This window comes from Oryza brachyantha, chromosome 5, assembly GCF_000231095.2.
Source record: "Oryza brachyantha chromosome 5, ObraRS2, whole genome shotgun sequence".
NCBI classification, from domain to species: domain Eukaryota; kingdom Viridiplantae; phylum Streptophyta; class Magnoliopsida; order Poales; family Poaceae; genus Oryza; species Oryza brachyantha.
In genome coordinates, this window is record NC_023167.2 from 14,731,583 (window position 1) to 14,753,029 (window position 21,447).

The window sequence follows — 21,447 nt, forward strand, 5'->3', positions numbered from 1 at the left end:
TATGACTATATCGATCTATATATCTAAATTAAAATTATGGAAAACAAAATTGAAGCTACAATACTAGCTAGTGTCTCTTTTTTTTATCTGATACTATTGGATTTTTGGATACCATTTGTTTTATTCAAACAATGTATATAACTATTACTCAATTTGGTAAAAAATATTTGTTATCTAGAACAAGATTTGGTTGATTTTTTAAAGGTCTGACATTTTTTGTGTTAAAATAAATTTGTAAAATCTAATAAGTTTATGATATTATGAAATATTTTTAGAAATTATCATTTTTAGAAGAGAATCTATATGTATTTCTTATATCTAAACTAAGTGATTAAGAAATTATTGATGGCTAGAATTTTAAAAATTTGACTAAATATTGTATAAAACGACAATATTTTTATAGGAGGGAGTAATTAGTTTGTTGTGATTTGCTTTATCATTAATGGTATTTTAAGAATCACAAAATATTTATATAGGATTTTTAAATAAGACAAATGGTTAAACATAGTCTAAAAATTAATAACATCACATAAAAAAGAATGCAGTGTAATTTAAGTACATGAGAAAAATATCATATTTATAATAAACAATAATATCTTATTACAACATATGGGTTATGGATTAATGCTAATACAGTTAGAGTAAATCGATTAGCAACTGGTACTAATGATAGGGAGTTAGTGACAAGGTTACAACATACAGAGTACGACTAATGCTAATAATGGTACGGCTATAATATATCAGGGTTAACAACTAATACCAACACTGGTGACAGGGTTGCAGCATGCAGGTTCTGGCAAGCGGTGGCGCGGGACGGTGCAATACAGCACATGACAGAGGTGGTTCCCTAGTCCCTACTCACTGCGCCGTCCGTCCTAAATATCATTATTTTAGAATTTAAGTTTTATACTAGTCGGTATAATAGAAACATTTCCGCTGACTTCTACGATTCATCAATATTGAGAAAGTGACATTAATAAAAAATTAAACACGGAAGTGACTAAAAGTAAAATTTTTAATATCTTTTTTATTCTATAATAAATATATTAGAAAAGTTGAGAAAAAAAACTAAAATAATTTGGATACAGTAACACAGCCATAATCCTATAGAGACAAGGAGCAGAGCGCTGCTAGGAGGAAACGCTCGACGAGACGACGACGACGACGCAACGAACGAGCGGACCACCACCCTCACTCACTCCGATGGCGATCCGCGGCCGTATATACCTAAGAGTAACTTCAATAACCAATTATAAGCTCTAATTCATTTATAGTTAATCTAATAGCAAATTTATATAACAGTTACCTATAAAACATCAATACATGCTCTCACATGTCATATAAACATTTTGTCTTGGAGTCCGTATACAGCTGGCTACAAATTAGTAATCTATCTCCCTTTTCTCTCCTTTTATCTTTTTAAAATATAATTATAGTTGGTTTATAGCCTGCTGCTATTGTACCTGCTCTAACAGACGTTGTCGGTGCTGGGCACCGGAGTGCCGCCGTGCAGGGCTATTCTGTTGGCATCTCACCAACAGGCCCGAAGTGAACCCACTACGCAGGCCTAGGGCCCTAGATAGGCCATCGATCTGTCCATTTTCCGGGCTGTGTATTTACTGGTAGCAAAAACTCGGTTCGGCCTCCCTATATATCGACCGAATGTTAATGGCCGAGTTTGATTCACGCCCTTTAAACACAAAATATAGAAGTCCTCCCACGTGTTAAATCGGATCAATTTATCCTATACATTTTTCGCTAATTTGATGCTCACGTGGCATATTGACTCGGTTTTCATCTTATATTATTTCTATGTGGAGCTTAGGATATATTAGAAGAATAATAAAAAAATTAATGGGACATAACGGGAACTACTGGCCAGACAAACAAACATAATAAAAAAAGGGTTAATTAGATCATGTCATTATAAATTTGTCAGTTTTAAAATATGTCATTACAATTTGACTAATTGTAAAGGTGCCACTATAATTTTAGAACCATTTTAGATATGCCATGTTTGAACCAAATTGCCCTTGCACATGCTAAGGACGCAGTAAATAGCAGACGGACAATATGATCCAAATTTTTTTTAAAAAAAACCCGAAAGGGTATGGAGTGACATATTTCTACTACTTTTGAAATTATAATGACATTTTTATAATTAGTCAAATTGTAATAATATATTTCAAAACTAGCAAATTTATAATGACATGGATCTAATAAACCTAATAAAAAATACCACTCATTTCTCTTCCTCCTCCCCTCCATCTCCTTTGTTCTTTCGTGTGACCATGTCCTCCCTTTCCGATGGTAGTGGTGGTGGTGTCGAGGGCAGTAAGAGTGGTAGAGTATGCCCTGGTTTAGGAGGAGGGGCAAAAAGTTCTTCCGTGGAAATGGAAGCAGCGGAAGCGGGTGTCGAGCCACGCACATGAGATATAAAACAAAGTAAGGGGCGTAGAATATATTTTTTTTACTAAATTGGTTTAGTTCTAACAGTTAAGTCAGCCTCTATCCAAGTATAAGCAATAGTGAGGGGTTGCAAATGGACTTCTTATTTGCTTATATCTTCGTCGTAAGCCTGTGAAAGGATGGCCCATGAAGAGGATGATCACAGGCCCACAGGCCCACAGCTGCTGGTCGACTGAAGAAGATGAAAAGGAAACTAACAGCGAATATTCGCATCCCTCTTTTCGCCGCCACGCCGACGCAGCGTATTTCCACGTCCACCTCCGACCATAGCTTTTCCCTTTTGGTTAGTATAAACTAAACCTATTTTAAGCACTGCTTTTTCCCCATTGCTGAGTACTACTAGTAGTGATGACGACTTTATATTACATTACTCCGAACCTAAATCTCCTAAATGAAAAAAAGAATCTCACGTCAACAAGAATAATTTTATGCTCACACTTTTTGTTTTGGTTATACTTGTAAAAAGCCAAACAAACACCCCTTTCACCCTTTATCGACGGCTAGTGGGTGGGTCGTTTTACTAATCACTCATGCTTAGATTTTACTCTAGCCTCTCCGTACGAAATCTGGCCGATACGTGCAGCGGCACGGGTTCACTCGTACCTACACCTTGTCACTTGCCAGTGGTGGTGGCGCACGGAGCTCACGTTAACACGGGGCGCGAGAAAAAAAAAACGCACCGCGATCGCGATCGCGATCGCGACCGCTCATCCCACGAGGCCACGACTCGGCTAACCCCAGCCGTCGGATGCCCAGATCGGGAGCCGCGGAGCGAACCCGCTTCTTCGTCGACTCGTCGTCGTCTTCCTCCTCCTCGCCTCCGTCATCCACGCGCTCACGCTGCAGCTGGGTCCGGCCCCCGCCCCCGCGGCGTGCGGCGCGCGCGCGCGCGCGTCAGCGTCGCACCAACTCTAATACTACTACCGCCGTGGCGCCACCCAGAATTCCGCTCCCCCACCTTTACCTCTTCCCCCTTTCTCCGCCTCCGCCTCCTCCGCGAGTGAGCCCTCACCTAGAGACGGCAGCGGTTTGGGCGGCGCGATTTGGTTCCAATCCGTTCCAGGCAACCGACTCTGCGGCCCGAGCGGAGGCCCGATCGGGTTGGCAGGCAGGGAGTTGAAGTGATCCGCCTGTACCCCCCCCCCACCCCCCCCCCCCCCCCCCCCCCGGCGCGCGCATGCTCATTTGGGGCGGCAGGTGAGGGGGAGACGTGGGGGGTGGGGAGTGGAGTGGAGTGGAGGGGTTTCGGCGGGGATGTGGGAGGTGGCGTGGAGGCCCGGGACGTGGGGCGGGCTGGCGATGCGGGTGGGGCAGGTCGCCTTCGCCGGCGCCTCCATCGGCGTCATGGCGTCCGGGACCGGCTTCGCCAACTACACTGCCTTCTGGTATGGTGCCCTCTCGCGTTCCGTTTGATTTTGGGTGGAGTTTCGTCTTGTGGTGGTTGATCCGTGTAGTGTCGTCTCTCTCGCCTGGAGCAATGGGAGTAGATTGGTGGTAGATTAGAAGGTTAATTTCGGTTGGGGTGTAGTGATGAGCACGAATTATGCCGTTATGATTTTGTCCATGATTAATGAGTAATTGACTTGCGGCTTTCCAGAATTGGGGTGCTTCACTAATTTGATAGTACAACCATAGAAATGCGAGCCTTTCTTTCACTATGAAGTGGCAACTATGCGTTAGTAAGTTACAACCTACAACCTCTGAAAAGATCTGATAAAAATATGAAGCTATCACTATACCGTCTAGTTGTTTATGCGGATGAGGTATATGTCTATGTCAACTTATAGAATTGGCCTTCGTTGTTAATGCTGGCTATACCGCTATACCAGCAAAGATAGTTCATAGTCCCCTTCAATTGTTTCTATTTTTCATATGAGGCATATGGATTTTTTTTTCGACGGGAACAAGGTAGAGCCAGCTCTACCTTATAAGCCATTTTCTTTGGCTATGACAGCTTCAAGACATCATAATGTTGTTTCTGAATTATTGGTGAGATCGAGCAGTCCTAATTTCTTCCATAAGAATTTGGCTGCTCGACATCCTCAAAGAATATGATTTTTTATTTCATGGCCTGGGCATAAATCACAGTGAGGATTGTCATCCCATTGTTTTTTCGTCACATTAGCTTTAGTACAACCTATCTCTGAAGGCGAACCAAAAGAATACCTTGCAGGAATTTGGAATGGTTTTTATCCATCAGCTGTTCTCCAAATTGTCCAATTAACTAGCAGTTGGTATGCACTTAAAGTTGTAATTTGTTTTCAAGTTATAAAAATTCTCTCTGGTCAGGTACCTCGGGTCTGGGAGGGAAATTATTCAGATTTTTGTTTAACACGTGTAGCTCTATCTGTGCTTGTTGGGAGAGATCGGGTGCACCTTAATGATTGTATTACAATTCTAGTGCCTTGATGAGCTTTTCTTGGTAAATTTGTGTGCAGTCCATTTTAGTAGGTATCAATACAGCATTCATACTTGTATTCATACGCTCTTTGGCACAATCTGCCTTTGAATAATGAGTTTGTTGTGGCTTTCAAATTTCAGCTACTTGATTGCATCAATGGGATTACAATCATTGTGGAGCTTGGGACTTGCATGCCTTGACGTGTATGCCTTGACAGTCAAAAGGGATCTAAACAATGCTCTTCTTGTGAGCTTATTTGTCATTGGAGACTGGGTAACGATTAAACTCTGTAATTATATCACTTGTTGCCTTGATTTTTTCCGTTTGATCCAAAAAAAACTTAGATCAGCTCCACTAGATTGTTTGTGATAGTTAGCCAGGCACATCCTATATAATGTTATATTTCCTCCAAGAGCAAACAACACACTAGTGCCTTTTAGAAGGTACAATAGGTCAGGCAACTTCTGTTGATTTGTGCCTTTTATTTTCTGAAGATAAATGATTGCTGCACGTAAGTACACTCTATTATATGGCGTGGGGGAGCTTGGTTTGTTGTTGTTTTTGTGGTAATTCAAGCTCGTTTTATTTTCTATATAAAAATACTATTGGTGACATAGGAATATCTGTTCTCTGCATGGCATGAACCTGGTTTGGGTTGAGTTTTCAATCAAATCACACATTTTTTTGGCAATTGGGGTGTCATTCATGTAACCACTTCTGTAGTTCACAGCTTTCGGCTGCATTATATTGAATCCATCTATTTGATGCAGGTAACAGCACTTCTGTCCTTCGCTGCATCTTGCTCAGCTGGAGGTGTTATGGTTCTCTTTAAAAGGGATGTGCTTTTCTGCAGAAGGTATCCACAATTGCCTTGTGGGAGATTTGAACTTGCTGTAGCGCTTGCTTTTTTGTCTTGGGCACTTAGTGCTACATCAGCTATCATCATGTTCTGTCTCCTGGCTGCATTCTAATCTTGCATATAATCCTGTGTAAGTTCTGTTTATAGTGCTGGGGTTTTTTTTTTCTGCTTTATCTTGTTAGGTTTGCTTTTGTATAGGATGATTTTCAAGAATATGTAGTGAACCACACGACCGAAAAGTGGTAATGCTGGGGAAGTTCATAAGTCAATTGGAGTGAACATTTCCTTGAAACTACTGAATCGAAGATTTGATCGAATTGTTCAGGTTTTTCATGTTGCAACTTCTGATTCACAACTCGTCTTCTTTGCATTATGTTTTGGTTAGTTGTTCATAGTAAAGTTTTTAGAGAGAGTACTTGGTATCTGACGTTGCGGGAGCTGCTTCTTGATGTATGGACCTGGCGATGCAGCATTTGTGATTGTCCTAGCAGGTTTAAGAATGGCGGCATGTTGCATTCTTGCAATTACATTGGCGATTAGTGTGTAATAGCCATTAGCCAGTCGTGACCAAGCAGGCAGGTATAGATGGCAGGTCACTCCGCTTGATAATATGGCGTACGTCTTTGGTGAGTCCATCTGTCCATGCACACTTAAATGTTCTTTGCATAATGGAATAAAAAACACACTTTAATCAGTCACAATTGTCCTGAAAATAGTCCCAGAGGTGCCATGTCAATTCTGTGCCATGCCATGGCGCTGCATCGCTGGCCCGCTGCATGCTGTCCACAGAAAGAAATAAGCTAGGGAATCTCATATCAGAATTGTTTCTGAAATCCGCAGAAAAATTACACCATGTTGAGTACATCCCTCTACGTCACTAGCTCATCTGAGTACAGATAAGTTCTGATCAAATTCAGCACACGGGTGAGAGCCCACAGCGCGAGCCAACAAAAACTACTAGACGACTCAGATTATGTCTCAAATCTTTTTGCCTATGCTTATATTTATAAGACAATTAAAATTTCAAAACTTATTTATCACTCTGGTTTACTGTAAGAGACCTCCAACCTTCTCGATACTCAGGCTATTAGGAAGTAGGAACACAAATTAACAGATGCCCGCTATAAACACCCAAATTTTTGATGGGCCTGGAGTCCTGGAAACTAGTCCCAAGTGCAAGCTATCATAGGCTGGGTGTACCTAGTGCAGAATCTAGAAAATGAGTTCAGAATAATACCGCGCAAACAAGTTACCTGGATGGCCACTTCAAGCAAGGTGAGATACCATCACAACTTCACAAGCATGTTGAGAAAGCTTGTAGTTTTAGCATCAAGAACATATCTGAAAAAGGATGTAAACTATGACCTTTTATTTGGAGAAACTAATGTTGCATGTGTTTTATACACACTTTTTCCACTGTGCAATTTTATCTGAAAATTTCCCCGCCATGCACTAATTACTCTGACCGCGGGAATGATATGGATGCAAAACTTTGAGTACAAATCTTGAAAACTGTCTAGTAGCTTTGAGAACAGTCATACAAGTTACACAACTGTAAAATCCATGTGTTGGTTTTTATGTTGTGATGAAAATTTGGTAAAGTAGTGGCTGGAAATGTGGTTTAGATGTTGGACAAATCTCATTATATGATCAACTATTTGTAATGGGCATTTTATTTCCAGTTCATAGAAAAACACTTAAATTGTATTGCACGTCCTGACGAGCATGGGGCCTACCTAGGGTTGCCAAGCGGTGGATGCACCGCTGATTTACACGAGCTTTCATCTAGGTAGGGTTTTTGTCATATGCTACCTTATTTCATAACGTAATATGTTTGACTTTTTTGATTGCAACGTTTGACTATTTGTCTTATTTACTAGCCAAGCGAGCATAGTGTAATTAGTTAGGCTTCTCTAGTGAAATATGTCTATCCTGGTTTAAGTAGAGCATGTGCTCATATTTATGGCTAATTATTCTTTTGGTTAAAAGGCGGTGTGCCTGTTGATAGCAAGATACCTCATGGTGACTTCATCGATTTCAATATATGCCAGTCTAGTTGTCTAGAATGTGTTCATAGATGGGAGTATACGTGCGTATACATAAACACATGTTTGTCTATGTTTTGCAGAAAAGTTATAATAAATTATATAGTAAATTGCACTTTGCGCTACTTTTTATTACCCAAGTTTCACATTTGACACCCTTAAACATACTTTTAGTTCACACTATGTGAATTTACCATCGTTGAAGTTTAAACTAACCTAAACAACTTCTCTGTCCACGTCCGTCCTCCCTTTCAAAAATTGTATAGAATGCACATACATGGGAGTTTGTCGATATAGCAGAGGCTATATATTTCAGATCATTTATGTGTACTAAAAAAATTAATTGTTCGGTTTAGTCTAAACCAGAACGACGATTTATCTATTCTAAAGAAAAGAAAAGATAGTTTTAAGGGTGCTTCGTCACTCTTTTCGATTCTCTTTCTTTTTTGCACGAATATAAAAGAGAAGCGTACAGATTACATAATGTATGATGACGTCCATTGAGGACCGACTTTCATGGGCTTTAAGGCACATAGAAAACGGCCCAATTTGATCCAAACCCGACGGGTTAGCTCGGACCTCCCAGCGAGGGTACGGCCCATGAAATCGTCCTTGAGAAAAAAAATTGCCTGCGCCGGTTGTTTTGGATGGGCTCATAATCTAGTCCGTGTATATTTGATCGAACGGTCATAGGCAACCCACCACCTGGGTCGGAAAAATAGATCGGTGGCTTTCTTCCTCACCGGCCTGACCGCCGCCTGCGGCGGCGCCATGGCGTCCTTCGCCGCTGTTTGTCACGGAAGCTACGCCGGTCGGTCGTGATCTTTGCTAAAGCACAAACTATGCCATTGAGATTCAGCGCATCGCTCCCAATCTTTGGTTGAAGTTAAAAAAAGAAGAAGAGAGCAGCCAATTAATTGCAGTTATGGCCCAGAAGAGCAGTTGCAACTTATTCTATAATCCCCAGCTCCTCCAAACAAAAGATTTTAACAATACTTAGTTATATAATTTAGAAAATAAACTAAAATACTGAAGCTGGAACGTAGTTTTTTTTTTATATATTCTCACCGGTTGGCTATTCAATAATTGCTTCTTAGAATTTTGAGTTCTCAAACAGTGACATTATGAATTTATGACGAAGAAAGAGAGATTGAAGCTTGAACTATACTGAAGAACCAGGGGTCTTACCAGGATGCAATCTTAAATACTTTCCTCTTTATTTTTCTTGGCAACCATGCATGTATATATACGTTTTGTACATTTACTTGATGGCATTATACACAACTCTCCACTCTAATTATATATGATGCAGAGATCTCCTTGGGAGAACTTGCACCCATGCAATCATATCTGCACATTTCCACATATCACAAACTGAAAAGAGAAGAAAGTAGAAAAAAAAAGAAAGAGAGTAACATATACTGCAACTTACGCTAATAATATTCACAGTTGCTCAATCTGCATACCACAATAATCTACCTCCATTGCTACCATCTAAACAAGTCTTCACTTGTTTTTGCTTCCGTTTGAGTTTGCTTTCTTTCTTGTTGCCACCCACTTGCACTCCCATCGCCATGATCATTCATGGTGCCACGGGCGCCGACCGACGGTGATGCACCGTGCACCGCAGCGGGGACCGTCGCGGCGGCGCGTCGGAGTCAGCCGCCGTCGTCTGGGAGAAGAGGCCGCCCATCATCGCCGCCTGCTGCTGGTACCGGCCGGAGTCACCGGGGAGACGGAAGTAGGACGTCGACGGCGATGGCTCGTCGAAGAAGAGGTCGCCCAGCGAGACCTGCCCTTCTTTCTTGTACTGCACTATGGCCTTGTAGATGAACGGGATGAAGCCCTCCATGAGCAGAACCTGCAAAAAAATCTCTGCTAGCCCTGCTAGAATTTTCAGAATGAGATCGAGCTTGTTTCAGAGAGCTGGAGAGGAATAAAGAGAAGAGCAGTTAGGACACTTGAGAGAGAGGTTATCTCTTAGGCTGGCAATGGAGGGTGATGTGAGCTTAAAAAGAGAGGCAAAGAAACCTGAACTGGATAGAGACAAATAGGAGTACTTGTTAAGGATGTAACTGGAACTACTTGTATTAGCCAGGCAGTATCCTACTGCAATTATTAATTTTTCCTCTGACAAAACTTGAGCTTAACTCTGAATTAAATTTGTCATGTTCAGAGACACGTACATGGCTTTCAGGTTTTATCTTCTTAATAAATAGGAGTTGTGCACTGGGATTTTTTCCTGCGAGAAGAGGCCAAGACTTGAACGCAAGGGATGTTTCAGTCTTAGAAGGCGAGTTTTACAAGTGGACAGTGATGTGGTGAGTGCAGGGATTTCTTTTTCTCAAGTTTAACCCTTGGAAGCATGCGCCTATGGCTTACCTGCTACAAAAGAAAAGAAAGCTCCTCTTTCAGATCATGATTGAGCATCAAGATGAAGTTTTTTTTTTCATCTCATGTTTTCCAGTGGCGTAATCAGTTGGAAAACAAGAATTTTCGCTTTGAATTGCGTCACTCCAGCCGACTCCCGCCAGGCTAGGACAAGGCCATCAATCAATTCAGGTGATGACTTCTGAATCACTTGTTTTGAGTTGTTGCATACCAAGGATGATTACACTAAAGAAAGATTGCAGCTCGTGTGGCTAAGAGAGAAGAGAAGAACGGAAGGATGACCGCAGAAATTGACCTGCTTAAAGTAATAATAAGAGTATAGGTTTGTTTATTTGATCCTCTCGAAGACTGAAGATGCCGATCAGACGACAGTTCATACGGATAGATATTTCATCGGCTGCCACTTGTGCTGTGTCAGCAGCAGTCTGATTTGTCTCTTGCCTGGATAGTTGCATCTGATAAGCTAGGTAGCGTTTTAAAATTGGCAATGATGTGTTTGTCCCAACTAACTGTATTTAGAATGGGATCAGAGACCACAGATTTCAGCTAGGGCTCACAAGTCACAACTTCGGCTTGAAGTTTCCAAAATTTTGGGTCTACCGGTGGGTTCGCGTAGGATGTTCCTCCGTTCCAAAATTCCGAAATCGTTTGACTTCAGCACAAAAAGAAAATCAAATTCAGTCAAAATCTATTCATTGTTTATAAAAAAAAGTCTGAAAATTTGCATTCAGTTTTCAAATCTCGGGTCAGCTTCAGACATCTATTCAAATTTTCAGTCCCCCAAAACAAATTCCTTTTCATCCCTGCACACTGAATTCAGCGTAAAACCGGATAAACTTGGTTCTTCTGAACTTAAGATACGGCCGCTTTCTTTGAGATTCAGCATTGCAAAATCCGCATGCCGTTATCTGATCTACCAACTTAAGAGCGACACTCTGGCAAGTTGGATGATTATCCTATTGGGTGATTCGTTGGCGGACAGGGTTTTCTGTTGGCGCTCCCGGAAAGGAACGCACATATTTTTGCACTTTGCCGGTACAATTTCGATGTCGACTCGGCACCAAAAACGCGAGTACGAACCGAGGAAGTTGAATCCTAACCGGCGACTTAGCAGATAATTGTTTTAGGCTCTAGGCTTTATCAGAACGCCGGATAATGCCTGCAATGTGACTGGTGAAACGGGAAGAAATAGGTACTACAGCAGACCCATGAAGCAGGCTGCAAGATGTCAGCAAGTCTAGCTCGAGTTGACAAACCGGTCAAAGTAAAAAAAAAATAAAACCAGATTTAAAATTTTTGACAATATTTATTCGGTGGTTTTCATGACAAACCGGCAAAACACCCGGGAGCAAATTTCAATCAGTTTCGGGTGATTGTTTGTCTTTTTTTAATAAAAAAAATTAAACGGCATATTTACAAACAAAAAAAATTATGAATAAGTATTCTGAGCGATCTAGTGCTGAAAAACTTTGATGAAAAAAATCTCAAAATTAATTTAAAATTTACGACTAAAAATTTAAAATTTGACTTATAAGCATAAGTATAAGCGAAAAGACAGAGGTGTAACGGTTTTGTGAACCCTAGTATATGGAGTGTCTTTGTGCTATTAAGAGCATCCCAACAGCTCATTTAAATTTGGTCATAAATATATTTATTTAAATGATCATCTAAAATAATTTTATTATTTATATCTCTGTGTACTTTAGCAGATATTCTTTTTGGATGATAAAGAGAGAATATTCAAATATAGAGTTTTGAATGACATCCAAAAATAGAAGATGAGATGTATGTTTTACTAGAGCTCAATTTTACCATCCATTCTCCATTTCTAGGATAAAAGATATGATAGATGTATTGCTAAGATACTCTAAGAGGTCCCAAGTCTCATAACTCTAGTTTGAAACGGGGGATGTGTAAAACGATGAAAGCAATGGACCGGGGAGAAGAAAGCAAAGCAGGCGCTCTATTGTAATAGAGCAGGAAATGTCTATTTTGCGGTCTAAAATCTCTAGACTATTAATAGTTAGTACACAAGACATAAGAGCATCTTAAGAGAATTGCTAAATTTTAACTCTCTAAATCAAAATTTAGTTATTCATTTTAGTTTTGGTAACTCGAATTCATATAGCATCTCTATGATACTCTCTATCACCACTCTCTAAATCCTGACAAGGGGAAATGACAAGAGGGTCTCACTCACGTGGGACCCACGGATAGAAAATTGTGCTAGTGGGAGAATGAGTTGTTAGATCTGACCATTGAGGACTCAAGTTTAGCCACTCAAATGACATGGCAAGTCAAATAGTCATTCTTTGGAGGACATTTTTTTTAAAAAAATGTTAAATTTAAATATGACAAGTGAAATAGTCATTCTCTTAGGGATGGTCTGACAAGATGAATTTGAACACAACTGAAAATGCTCTGGAGTCTATCTATCTATAAATCTAAATCCAAAACTGACGGTTGTACCACCAGGCACCAGCTGATTGGTCCCTGTGGAGGTCCATTAATACGTTGACACATGTCCAACAAGCAAGCATCGCAACTCATGTATTCGTGATTCGCAATGAGAGCCACGCCCCTTGATCCCATGCGTTTGTTCTCCTACACTGCCATGGATATGACTGGCAGGCCAGGCCTAGCGAGCAAAACTGGGCTTGCGGGATGCCCAGCCACACGCGGGCTGCTCCCGTCAGATAGTTAGGCCGCGTTGGAAGGGATGCTAATAACCTATGTTTTTTTTCCCTGTACGTTTTCTAAAATACTAAACTGTATATTTTTTTTAAAAAATTATATAAGAAAATTACTTTAAAATATTATATTAATCTATTTTTAACTTTTTTATTAAATAATTAATTAACCATGTACTAATTTATAGCTACGTTTTTCACGTCGGATAACTTACCCAAACAAACGAACCTGTTTTAGTCTGTTTACTGTGAGCTCTATTCTCAAATTCTATATGAGGGGTTTGCGACATCTCAGTCCCCTCATTTCCTAAGCAATACAGATAGAAGTTTCTAATATAAAAAAAATGATAAATACAACACTATTCTAACCTACACATAAAATAACTTATTAATTGATAAAGATTTAAAATGTTTGAATATAAGCAAATTTAAACATATAATCATATACATCTACAAAATTATGGTAAAATCATGGCAGTATGATTTTTTACTTAGTGATAAATAAACCTAGGTGACTGCAAGAATAAAAGAAAATACAATGACCTAAAATCTACCAAATATAAGTTGTTTTTTACATGAAATTCTCATACCGATTTACCAGAAATTTACTTCGATATCAATTGAAGGTTAGACGAGACAATAGAGAAATGTGGATGTAAAACTTGACAGTTTCCAACTTTCCTATAAAACAACATTTTTTTCTATGATCATGGTGAATAAGAAAACTAAAATCATCCCTAAAAGGTTCTTTAAAATATGTACGATTTCTCAGAAGAAGAAAAACACTAAAATCCTATAATTTGTTTGTTATAAATTAGTTGTGGACTATAGAGTGGGTGGTTGTGACAGTTGCTCATTGGCGCGCCGCGTTTGGAGCAAACCCAACACCTCATCCAAATTCCATTGTCCATATTATTATTTGAATGACCATCTAAACTAGATTCTCTATTCATATCCTACATCACTCTAGCAAACACATCTATATTGTATCATCCATATAAATTTATTATATATTGTAACCACTTTCTCTTACGTTAATATTGCTCTCTCTTCTTACGATTGGATGTTAGAGATATAGATGAAGGAGAAAGAATATTTAAATATGAATGTTCTCTTTATAATATGGATAACACTCTATTTTTTAACGATGTAAAACATCTACGGTACTAGTATTCGACACTAACAAAACTTCAATTAGACACCTCTATCTAGATAGAATTCGGCATGATCGCTTACGGGCGTTTGATCCATGCGTGCAAGTATCGCCATCTTCTTCTCAGAATCTCAGTTGTCACAAGTTGCTTTGGCATTCCCAGCCAAGCATCAACGGCCCAATAAAGGCCCACTTCCGAAAGGGAATATAGCCCATGGGCTCTCATCTAAAGAGGAATCCAACTATCCAAGCACCTGATGATCCTCCTGAATCGTAGAACGTTCCGGGCTTCCCGAGACTTGCGATCCATGGTTCTGATCGGATCGAACGGCCTAGAAGCGTCGTGGTTGAGAGCGCTCTGGTAGTTTCCAGCTGACCAGTGACGATTTGACTCGATGCATGCCCTACTAAAGGATGCCGCGATTCAGCATATTCTTTGCTTGAATTGGCGACTGCTGCTGCTTCAATATTAAAAAGGCACGCTTCGACTCGGCGGCCTATTGTTGTGCTGAAATCGCCGCAGGTTTTGGTAGTCTTCAGTGATCGCCATGTCGTCGTCGTCGATGGCGTCGTCGCCGGCGGCGCCGGAGCCGCCGTTCCGGCCGAGGGAGAGGCTGGTGGAGAAGCAGAGGTACTTCCAGAGCGTGCGCAGGCCGACGTACCTGAAGGGGCGCTACGACGCCATCACCTCCGTCGCCATCCCGCTCGCCCTTGCCGCCTCCAGCATGTTCCTCGTTGTGAGTTTTTATCAAAATTTCTAAAGCTTTAAAACTGCATTTCTTCTCTCAAAGAGTACGTGAAGCTTGAGATTTTTTTACCCAGGCATTTGACATGCTGCTGCTGCTTTATTTTGCGTTTCACTCGTGCACGCAGGGCCGAGGGATTTACAACATGTCTCATGGCATCGGGAAGAAGGAATGAACGAACATGATCTCGGTGACAGCGTTCTGGAAATGGAGCAGCTCGATGTTGTGTGCCACAGTGACAGTGTGTCAGCCACATAATACATGTATGTAGCCTCCTGTGTGTAGTACCGTCGTGTTGGATTTGGATGTAGATTAATAGAGTAGAGTATATATCATGTAAACGTGTTGCACTCCAACAGAAGTGGATTGCGCTGCCTACTTATTTGAGGTTAATGATCGAGTGAATGATTGGAGCGTAGAGATCGAACAGCTTAGTTTAACCGAGAGCGATCATGCACCACCAATCACGCATGTTTGGTGGATGAGCTTTCGTTATGTTTCCGACAGAGAACACATGAGATGGTTCTGTCAGAACTGCATTCGATTCGAGTTGGAACAGACAGAGACAACGACCCGACCGTCCTCCGTCCGTTCGTTGCGTAAGTCTAAATGGAGATGCAACGACGCATTATCTAACGACAAATCGCCTCGATCCGCATCGCGAATTGCCTTTGATTTGTCTGATGAACCAATCACACGAGACGTGGCAGCGTCACTAAATAAATCTTGCGACGATCGCAGCAGTAAAGCGAGAAGGCAAAGTTAAAAGAAAGAAGAGCGTACGTAGCCGATGATTAATGGCGGATCACGGCACCCGGCGGAGATCCACGACGACGACGCTTACGTTGTCGGCGCTCCGGCGGGCGAGCGCGAGCTTCGCCAGCAGCAATGCCGCGTCGGCGCACGCCTTGTCGGACTCGGCCTTGTCGACACCCTTCACCACGGCGTCGCCGGCGCCGCCGGCGGCGGGCTGCGGGAGCACGCCGTTGGGGCGGGAGCACCCCGGCGACGGCGGGCCGTTGCTCCGGAAGCACGCCCGGACGACCTCGCACGCCATCTCGTTGGTCACCACGTCCCACAGCCCGTCGCTCGCCAGGATCAGGCACTCGTCGTCGTCGGTGCGCTCCGTCACCGTCACCTCCGGCTCCGACGTCACGTACGGCTTCAGGTAGCCATCCCCTGCGCGGCCACCGCGTTAAGCACCACGGCCAAAAGCTCTAAAACTTAACTCGAGTGAAGCGCGCACGCAGTGCTTAGTGCTTACCAATGGCGCGGGACATGGCGAGAACGCCGAGCACCCTGGCGCCGTCCCAGTAGATGACGCGGCCGCCCGCCGCCTGGATGCGCTCGAGCTCGTCTGGCCGGTCCGGCTTGAACCGATTGAGTCATGGAGAGGTAAATATACACATGTAGAAGCAATCAAACAAAGCGAGGACTACTACGTGGATCATTGCTTTTACCTTGTGGTCAACGGAGAGCGGGACGGGGACGCCGGCGCGGCAGAGCACAGCACGGGAATCGCCGGAGTTGGCGACGACAACGCGGTTAGGACCTACTACCGCGACAACGGCGGTTGAGCCGACGTGGTCGCACCGTGCTGGCGTCTGCAGCTCGCAGCGGCAGGCCGGTTCACCGCGGCTGCGGCTCGCGGCCCAGCTCGTCGCCTCACCGTCCATCCGCGCGAACCCCTTCTCCATGACCTCCTTCCACACCGGTGCAGCCGGCGCTTCCTTGCCGGAGACCGCCTTCTTGTAAGCGTCGACGACCAGCTCGTGCATCCTGTCCTGGCACATCTTCGCCACCTGATGCCACAAAGAACGGCTTCGCTTAGCACGGCTCGACATGCGTTTGCTGGATTGGTCAATGGCCAATGTGTTCTTGCGTGCATGCATACATGGGAGCAACCATGGCCGTCAAAGACGCCGAAGAAATGGTGCTTGCCGGAGTTGGAGCCCGGCAGAAAGTCCGGCCTGATGGACACGGCGTCTTCCATCTCGCGTCGGCGGCCGCACACGGAGGTGACGCCGTACCTCGGCCACCACCTGGACCCGAAACCCGCGCCGGCCGTCGGACGACACGGGCCCGACGCCGCGCCTGCGCGCGCCAGCCTCTGCCGCTTGCTGCCGCGCGCAGCACCAGCGTCGGAGTCCTCCGGTGGTGGCGGAGGCGGGTGGAGAGAGCCCGCGGCGAAGCGGAAGCCCCCTGCAGCCACGGCCACATCCACCCTGCGGCGCCGCCTGGAGATCGACGTGGCGGCGGCCGCGGACGGCGCCGCCGCTGCCGGCATCGACTTGGCCTCCTCGCAGCAGATCTCGGCGGCCATGCGTGCCGGCGCGCACGAGCGCGCGCGAAGCTCGTCCCTCCCACCTACGTAAAAGAGACCGAGACGTCACGCCACCGCTGCGGCGCCGCGCGCGCTAGATATTTTCTCCCCAGCCTGCTGCTCCCGCAGCACCCGCGTCGCCGTCGCCGTCGCCGTCGCCCTCGGGGGGCTAAAACGAGACGAGGCGAGGTGGCAGCAGACAACCGTGTCGAGCCCCCATTCTTCGCTTTCATCGCTCGAAGGGGAGGGAGGGAGCACGCACGACGGCACGAGGACGAGGCCATAATCGTGCGCCGTCCGTCGCGGCGGTGCGGCCACGTGGAGGCGAGGGGGCCCGCCGGCGGTTGGGACGAAGGGGGGCCCACCTGTCGGCCGAGCGGCGCGGGAGCGTCGTGGGATGGGGGGACACGTGGCGTCGACAGCTAGCCGACCGGGGAATTAAAAGTTAGCCCTCGCACCAACCAGCCACGTGGCCCGCCCGACGCGGCGACTCAGAAATATCGTGCGGCTTTATTTCCTTGATTGATACTCACGCCGTTGATTTCGTGGGTTAACTAACTCACTGTCACGTGGGACCCACTGGTTGCATGAGTGGTATGCGAGTCTGATCTTTGTTCAGCTCGTTCCGGAGGAACGGAGGCCTGGATGATTAAACTGGGCCGCAATTTGAGATATGGGTTTTACTGGGCCGAAATGCTTGATCAGGATGTACGAAATACCGGGTTAAATGGGCCTGCAATTTCTTTGTGTTAATTTTGTTTACTGGTCCATTCAACTGAGTATGCCTTTTTCTTGTGTGTGTCAGTGTGTGTGTGTGTGTGTGTGAATTTTGTCGACAGCAGAGAAAAATTCAACTGATAAAACAGCAGAAAAGGCAGGCAAAGTGCTTATTCCCGGCAGCTAGAAGATGCACATTTATTATATAGAACAGCGACAAAGCTTGAACATCCAGTATCGGACTTACTGTCACGCACGCATGCTCTGATAGATCAACTCACTAACAGAAAGGAAATGGAGTACTCGAAACAGTAACACACTAACGCGGTTGATTCAACTGACGCCGCGCAGCTTCCTCAGTGGTTCACATCGTAAACTTCGAAATAAACTTTTTCTTCTGCCTCAGCTGAAAATTTTTTCAACAAAATGCATCAGATCAAAGAATGAAAGGAAAGTAGCTAGATAATCAACTACAGCCAAAAACACAGACATAGGAAAAAAATATTAAAAACAATTGATTATGCATGAGAAAAACGAAAAAAACCTCGTTGCTGTGCCCGCACTTCTTCTTGCGGCAGTTGGTAGACCTGAGGGGAAGCCGTGCGTAACACCTGTATTACCAAACGCAAATTAAATTCAGATCATGTGTCGAAACTTGCAGCATGCACGCATGGTTAATCATACGCGGATCGACGGGTTAATTTGCGAAAGGGGGAGCGAAATCGTGCGTACTTGCGACAGATTATCTTCTTCTCGTTGTACTTGAGTGCGAGGGCGAGGAGGGTGGGCTCGATCCGGGTCGGGTAGCCGCCCCTGCCGCCGCCGCGGAGGTGGAGCACCAGGTGAAGCGTCGACTCCTTCTGGATGCCGTAGTCGGCCAGGGTGCGGCCGTCCTCCAGCTGCTTCCCGGCGAAGATGAGCCGCTGCTGCTCAGGCGGGACGCCTGCCGCCGGTACGTACGTACGACGATCAAGACCATTGATCAACTGAAAGAACAAAATGGAGGACAATCGAGTTAGTACCTTCCTTGCCGTGGATCTTGGCCTTGACGTTGTCGATGGCGTCGCTGCTCTCGACCTCGAGAGTGATCGACTTCCCCGTCAGCGTCTTCACGAAGATCTGCATCATATCGATCTTTGCCTCACCGGCCGTCGATCGAACTTGGCGGTGGTGAACTCGATGGCCGGTCTGGGCAGGCAGTGCTCCTCGTGGTCCTCTTTTTGTAGGGAGCAGGAGACGCAACCGCTACTATCAGCACGTACCACGAGCACACAAATGGCACAACTAGCGGGACGTGTCTACGCCTACGTAGCCCCTACGAAGCGTGTCGAAGATGTTGGGCTCGTCCCGTCCGGCCCATCCATCCTGGTGCACACGGTCTGCGCACTTCGGCCCAATAGTCCGTGCGGCCCATACGTCCATGTGGAAATCACGCGGGCTGCGGAGACGCGGCCATGCGTGGTCCGTGGTCGGTCGATCCAGGATGGAAGCGGCGATCCATCCCGTCCATCGATGGATCGGTCGGGGTGGGTCAGTGTGAACATATACCACGATGTGTCATGCTGTCACGCGTGTGCGTTGGATCCCGACACACGGATCGCTCGAGGTGCACGGCAGTATGGCCGCCATATGCGTCAACGCGTTGCGGGCAGGACGACGGGCGCCGTCTCGGAGGGAGTGGGAAGAGGTGCAGACTCCGTGAAGAACGACCAAAAGGCTTTCAAACCAAAAATCTAGAAGTCATAAAGTGAAAAATATTTTTCCCATAATATGATAAGTTGGTTTTTCGTTAAGTAATTCTCATGATTTTTAGCTTCATAAAGAAGCAAAAGACTATGTCTAAGGAATTTTTTTAAAAAATTTCTCGTCTAATCTACCATTATCAAAAGCCCTCTAAATAATATAGGTTATGTAAATTTATAGTTATAAAAAGATCAAAAAATAAACTAGAAATCATAAGCTATGAAAATAGTTTTTTTTAAAATTTTTCGCCCGTTGTTTCTCACAGTATCGATCTCTCTTGATGAGCATGCTTATTGGAAGAAGCTATTTCCTATTTAGCATGAGCATAATTCTCAAGCTGTTTAGCAGTGTCTCTTTCTTTTTACAAAATCTTTATATTAGTAGTTCTTTTTAGTTACCTATGTGCTAATCGTCTGTCATATTTTTTCCAAAAACATCACATCGAATCTTTGGACATCTAAATAAAGCATTAAATATATATAAATATTAAAACTAATTGCACAGTTATGAAGGAAACAGTGAGACGAATCTTTTGAGTCTAATTAAGACGTGATTAGCCATAAGTGCTACAGTAACCTACATGTGCTAATGACAGATTAATTAGACTCAAAAGATTTGTCTCGCGGTTCCAGACGAAATTTGAAATTTATTTCGTAATTAGACTAAGTTTAATACTTCAAATACATGTTTAAAGTTTTGATGTGATGTTTTTTAAAAAAAATTTACAAACTAAACAACATGCCGTTGGAACGTGCGAATAGGCTGGACAGTATACGACACCTCAGGTAAGCAATTAATTCGTTGTGACCTGGCTCTTCGTGGGTGTGTGTGGATCAATGCATGGCAAAGGTAAATCAAGAATTCAAGATCACCAGCCTTTCCTCTCTCGCTTCTACACTTGACTAATTACTAAACACTTCTTCTCTCTTTGTTTTTCCTGGGCCAGAGAGGAAACAAAGTAAACAAAAAAGTACTATTTTTGAAATTGTTTAATCAGATAAACTTAGAGTATATGAAAAAGAAAAGGAGAATAATCTAACACTACGTGAGGCCCAGAAATATTGCATGCCGGAAGAACAACATCCAAATACAGTACCGTGCAATTTTTGCAATGTAGTTGACATTCCACCCAACGAAATCGAACAACCGGGTTCGCTGTTCACCCGGCGAGGCCGACTCAACTGAAGCAGTTGGGGTCAACACGCTTAGCTCCAGTAACCGGATGAGCAACCAATCATCAGTTCATTTCCCAGCATCCAACTCCATGCTTATTAAAACCAACTGTCCTAATCATACATTAATCCAGTTTCACACGGAGATTAATTAATTAATCAGAACCCAACTCCTGAACTGACATTTTTTGTTGGCAAGGGGTCCTGGTTCAGTACAAAGTAATCATAATTAATTGCTCTCGCATTCAAGCAAACTAACGGGTGATGGATGATTTTTACGGTATATTTATTAATTAAAAATAATTTTGTATACATGCTCATAACGATTTAATATGTACAGAATAAGTCTAGAGATATACTATTATAATTTAGAAAAAAATAACTATAAATTTAACTTAAAAAATTAAATTTTGATTTATAAGAAAATCCTGTTGATCAGACTGAACTTACAGTCTGTCAGATTGGAGTAGCATTCCACGCGTCAAGACCAGCAGCATAATGATGAAAGCGGGCGGTGAACATTGGTCCGTACCAACCACGTAACACGTGATACGACTTGATAGACACGGCTCCAATTGTTCCGCTTATTGGAAATACGGTTTATTAACGATAAAAAATAATTAATACATAAAACATATATATATATATTTATATTGACTTGAAAACAAATGTTGTAAAGAAAATTGTAAAAGAAAAATCATAAAATTAACTTCAAAATTATATTTTCGAATTTAAAAT

General features: G+C 43.6%; 4 protein-coding genes across 5 annotated transcripts; 2 read left to right on the plus strand and 2 right to left on the minus strand.

Annotated features, from left to right (window-relative positions):
• The first annotated feature begins 3,660 nt into the window (after window positions 1-3,660).
• Window positions 3,661-6,062, plus strand: LOC102711262 (CASP-like protein 5B2). Of its 2 annotated transcripts, XM_015837341.2 has the most exons (4): window positions 3,677-3,854; window positions 5,011-5,143; window positions 5,641-5,726; window positions 5,928-6,062. In XM_015837341.2, exons 1-4 carry the CDS (start codon window positions 3,724-3,726, stop codon window positions 5,947-5,949), a joined length of 372 nt encoding a protein of 123 aa, XP_015692827.2. In that variant the 5' UTR covers window positions 3,677-3,723; the 3' UTR covers window positions 5,950-6,062. The 2 variants fall into 2 exon arrangements, with proteins under 2 accessions (XP_006654505.1, XP_015692827.2); XM_006654442.3 differs by having other exon boundaries at window positions 3,661-3,854; window positions 5,641-6,062.
• Window positions 6,063-14,526: 8,464 nt separating this feature from the next.
• Window positions 14,527-15,390, plus strand: LOC107304229. Its single transcript, XM_015837420.2, has 2 exons — window positions 14,527-14,745; window positions 14,882-15,390. The coding sequence occupies exons 1-2, from the start codon at window positions 14,557-14,559 to the stop codon at window positions 14,927-14,929; spliced, it is 237 nt and encodes a 78-aa protein (XP_015692906.1). The 5' UTR covers window positions 14,527-14,556; the 3' UTR covers window positions 14,930-15,390.
• An 80-nt stretch (window positions 15,391-15,470) lies between these two features.
• On the minus strand, window positions 15,471-17,309 carry LOC102710788 (probable protein phosphatase 2C 49). Its single transcript, XM_040524163.1, has 4 exons — window positions 16,649-17,309; window positions 16,215-16,556; window positions 16,019-16,124; window positions 15,471-15,933 (listed from the first exon to the last, which is right to left on the minus strand). The coding sequence occupies exons 1-4, from the start codon at window positions 17,075-17,077 to the stop codon at window positions 15,560-15,562; spliced, it is 1,251 nt and encodes a 416-aa protein (XP_040380097.1). The 5' UTR covers window positions 17,078-17,309; the 3' UTR covers window positions 15,471-15,559.
• A 658-nt stretch (window positions 17,310-17,967) lies between these two features.
• Window positions 17,968-19,023, minus strand: LOC102711070 (ubiquitin-like). The gene is made up of 4 exons (XM_006655312.3): window positions 18,817-19,023; window positions 18,527-18,737; window positions 18,339-18,405; window positions 17,968-18,200 (listed from the first exon to the last, which is right to left on the minus strand). The coding sequence occupies exons 1-4, from the start codon at window positions 18,920-18,922 to the stop codon at window positions 18,159-18,161; spliced, it is 426 nt and encodes a 141-aa protein (XP_006655375.3). The 5' UTR covers window positions 18,923-19,023; the 3' UTR covers window positions 17,968-18,158.
• Between the last annotated feature and the right edge of the window lie 2,424 nt (window positions 19,024-21,447).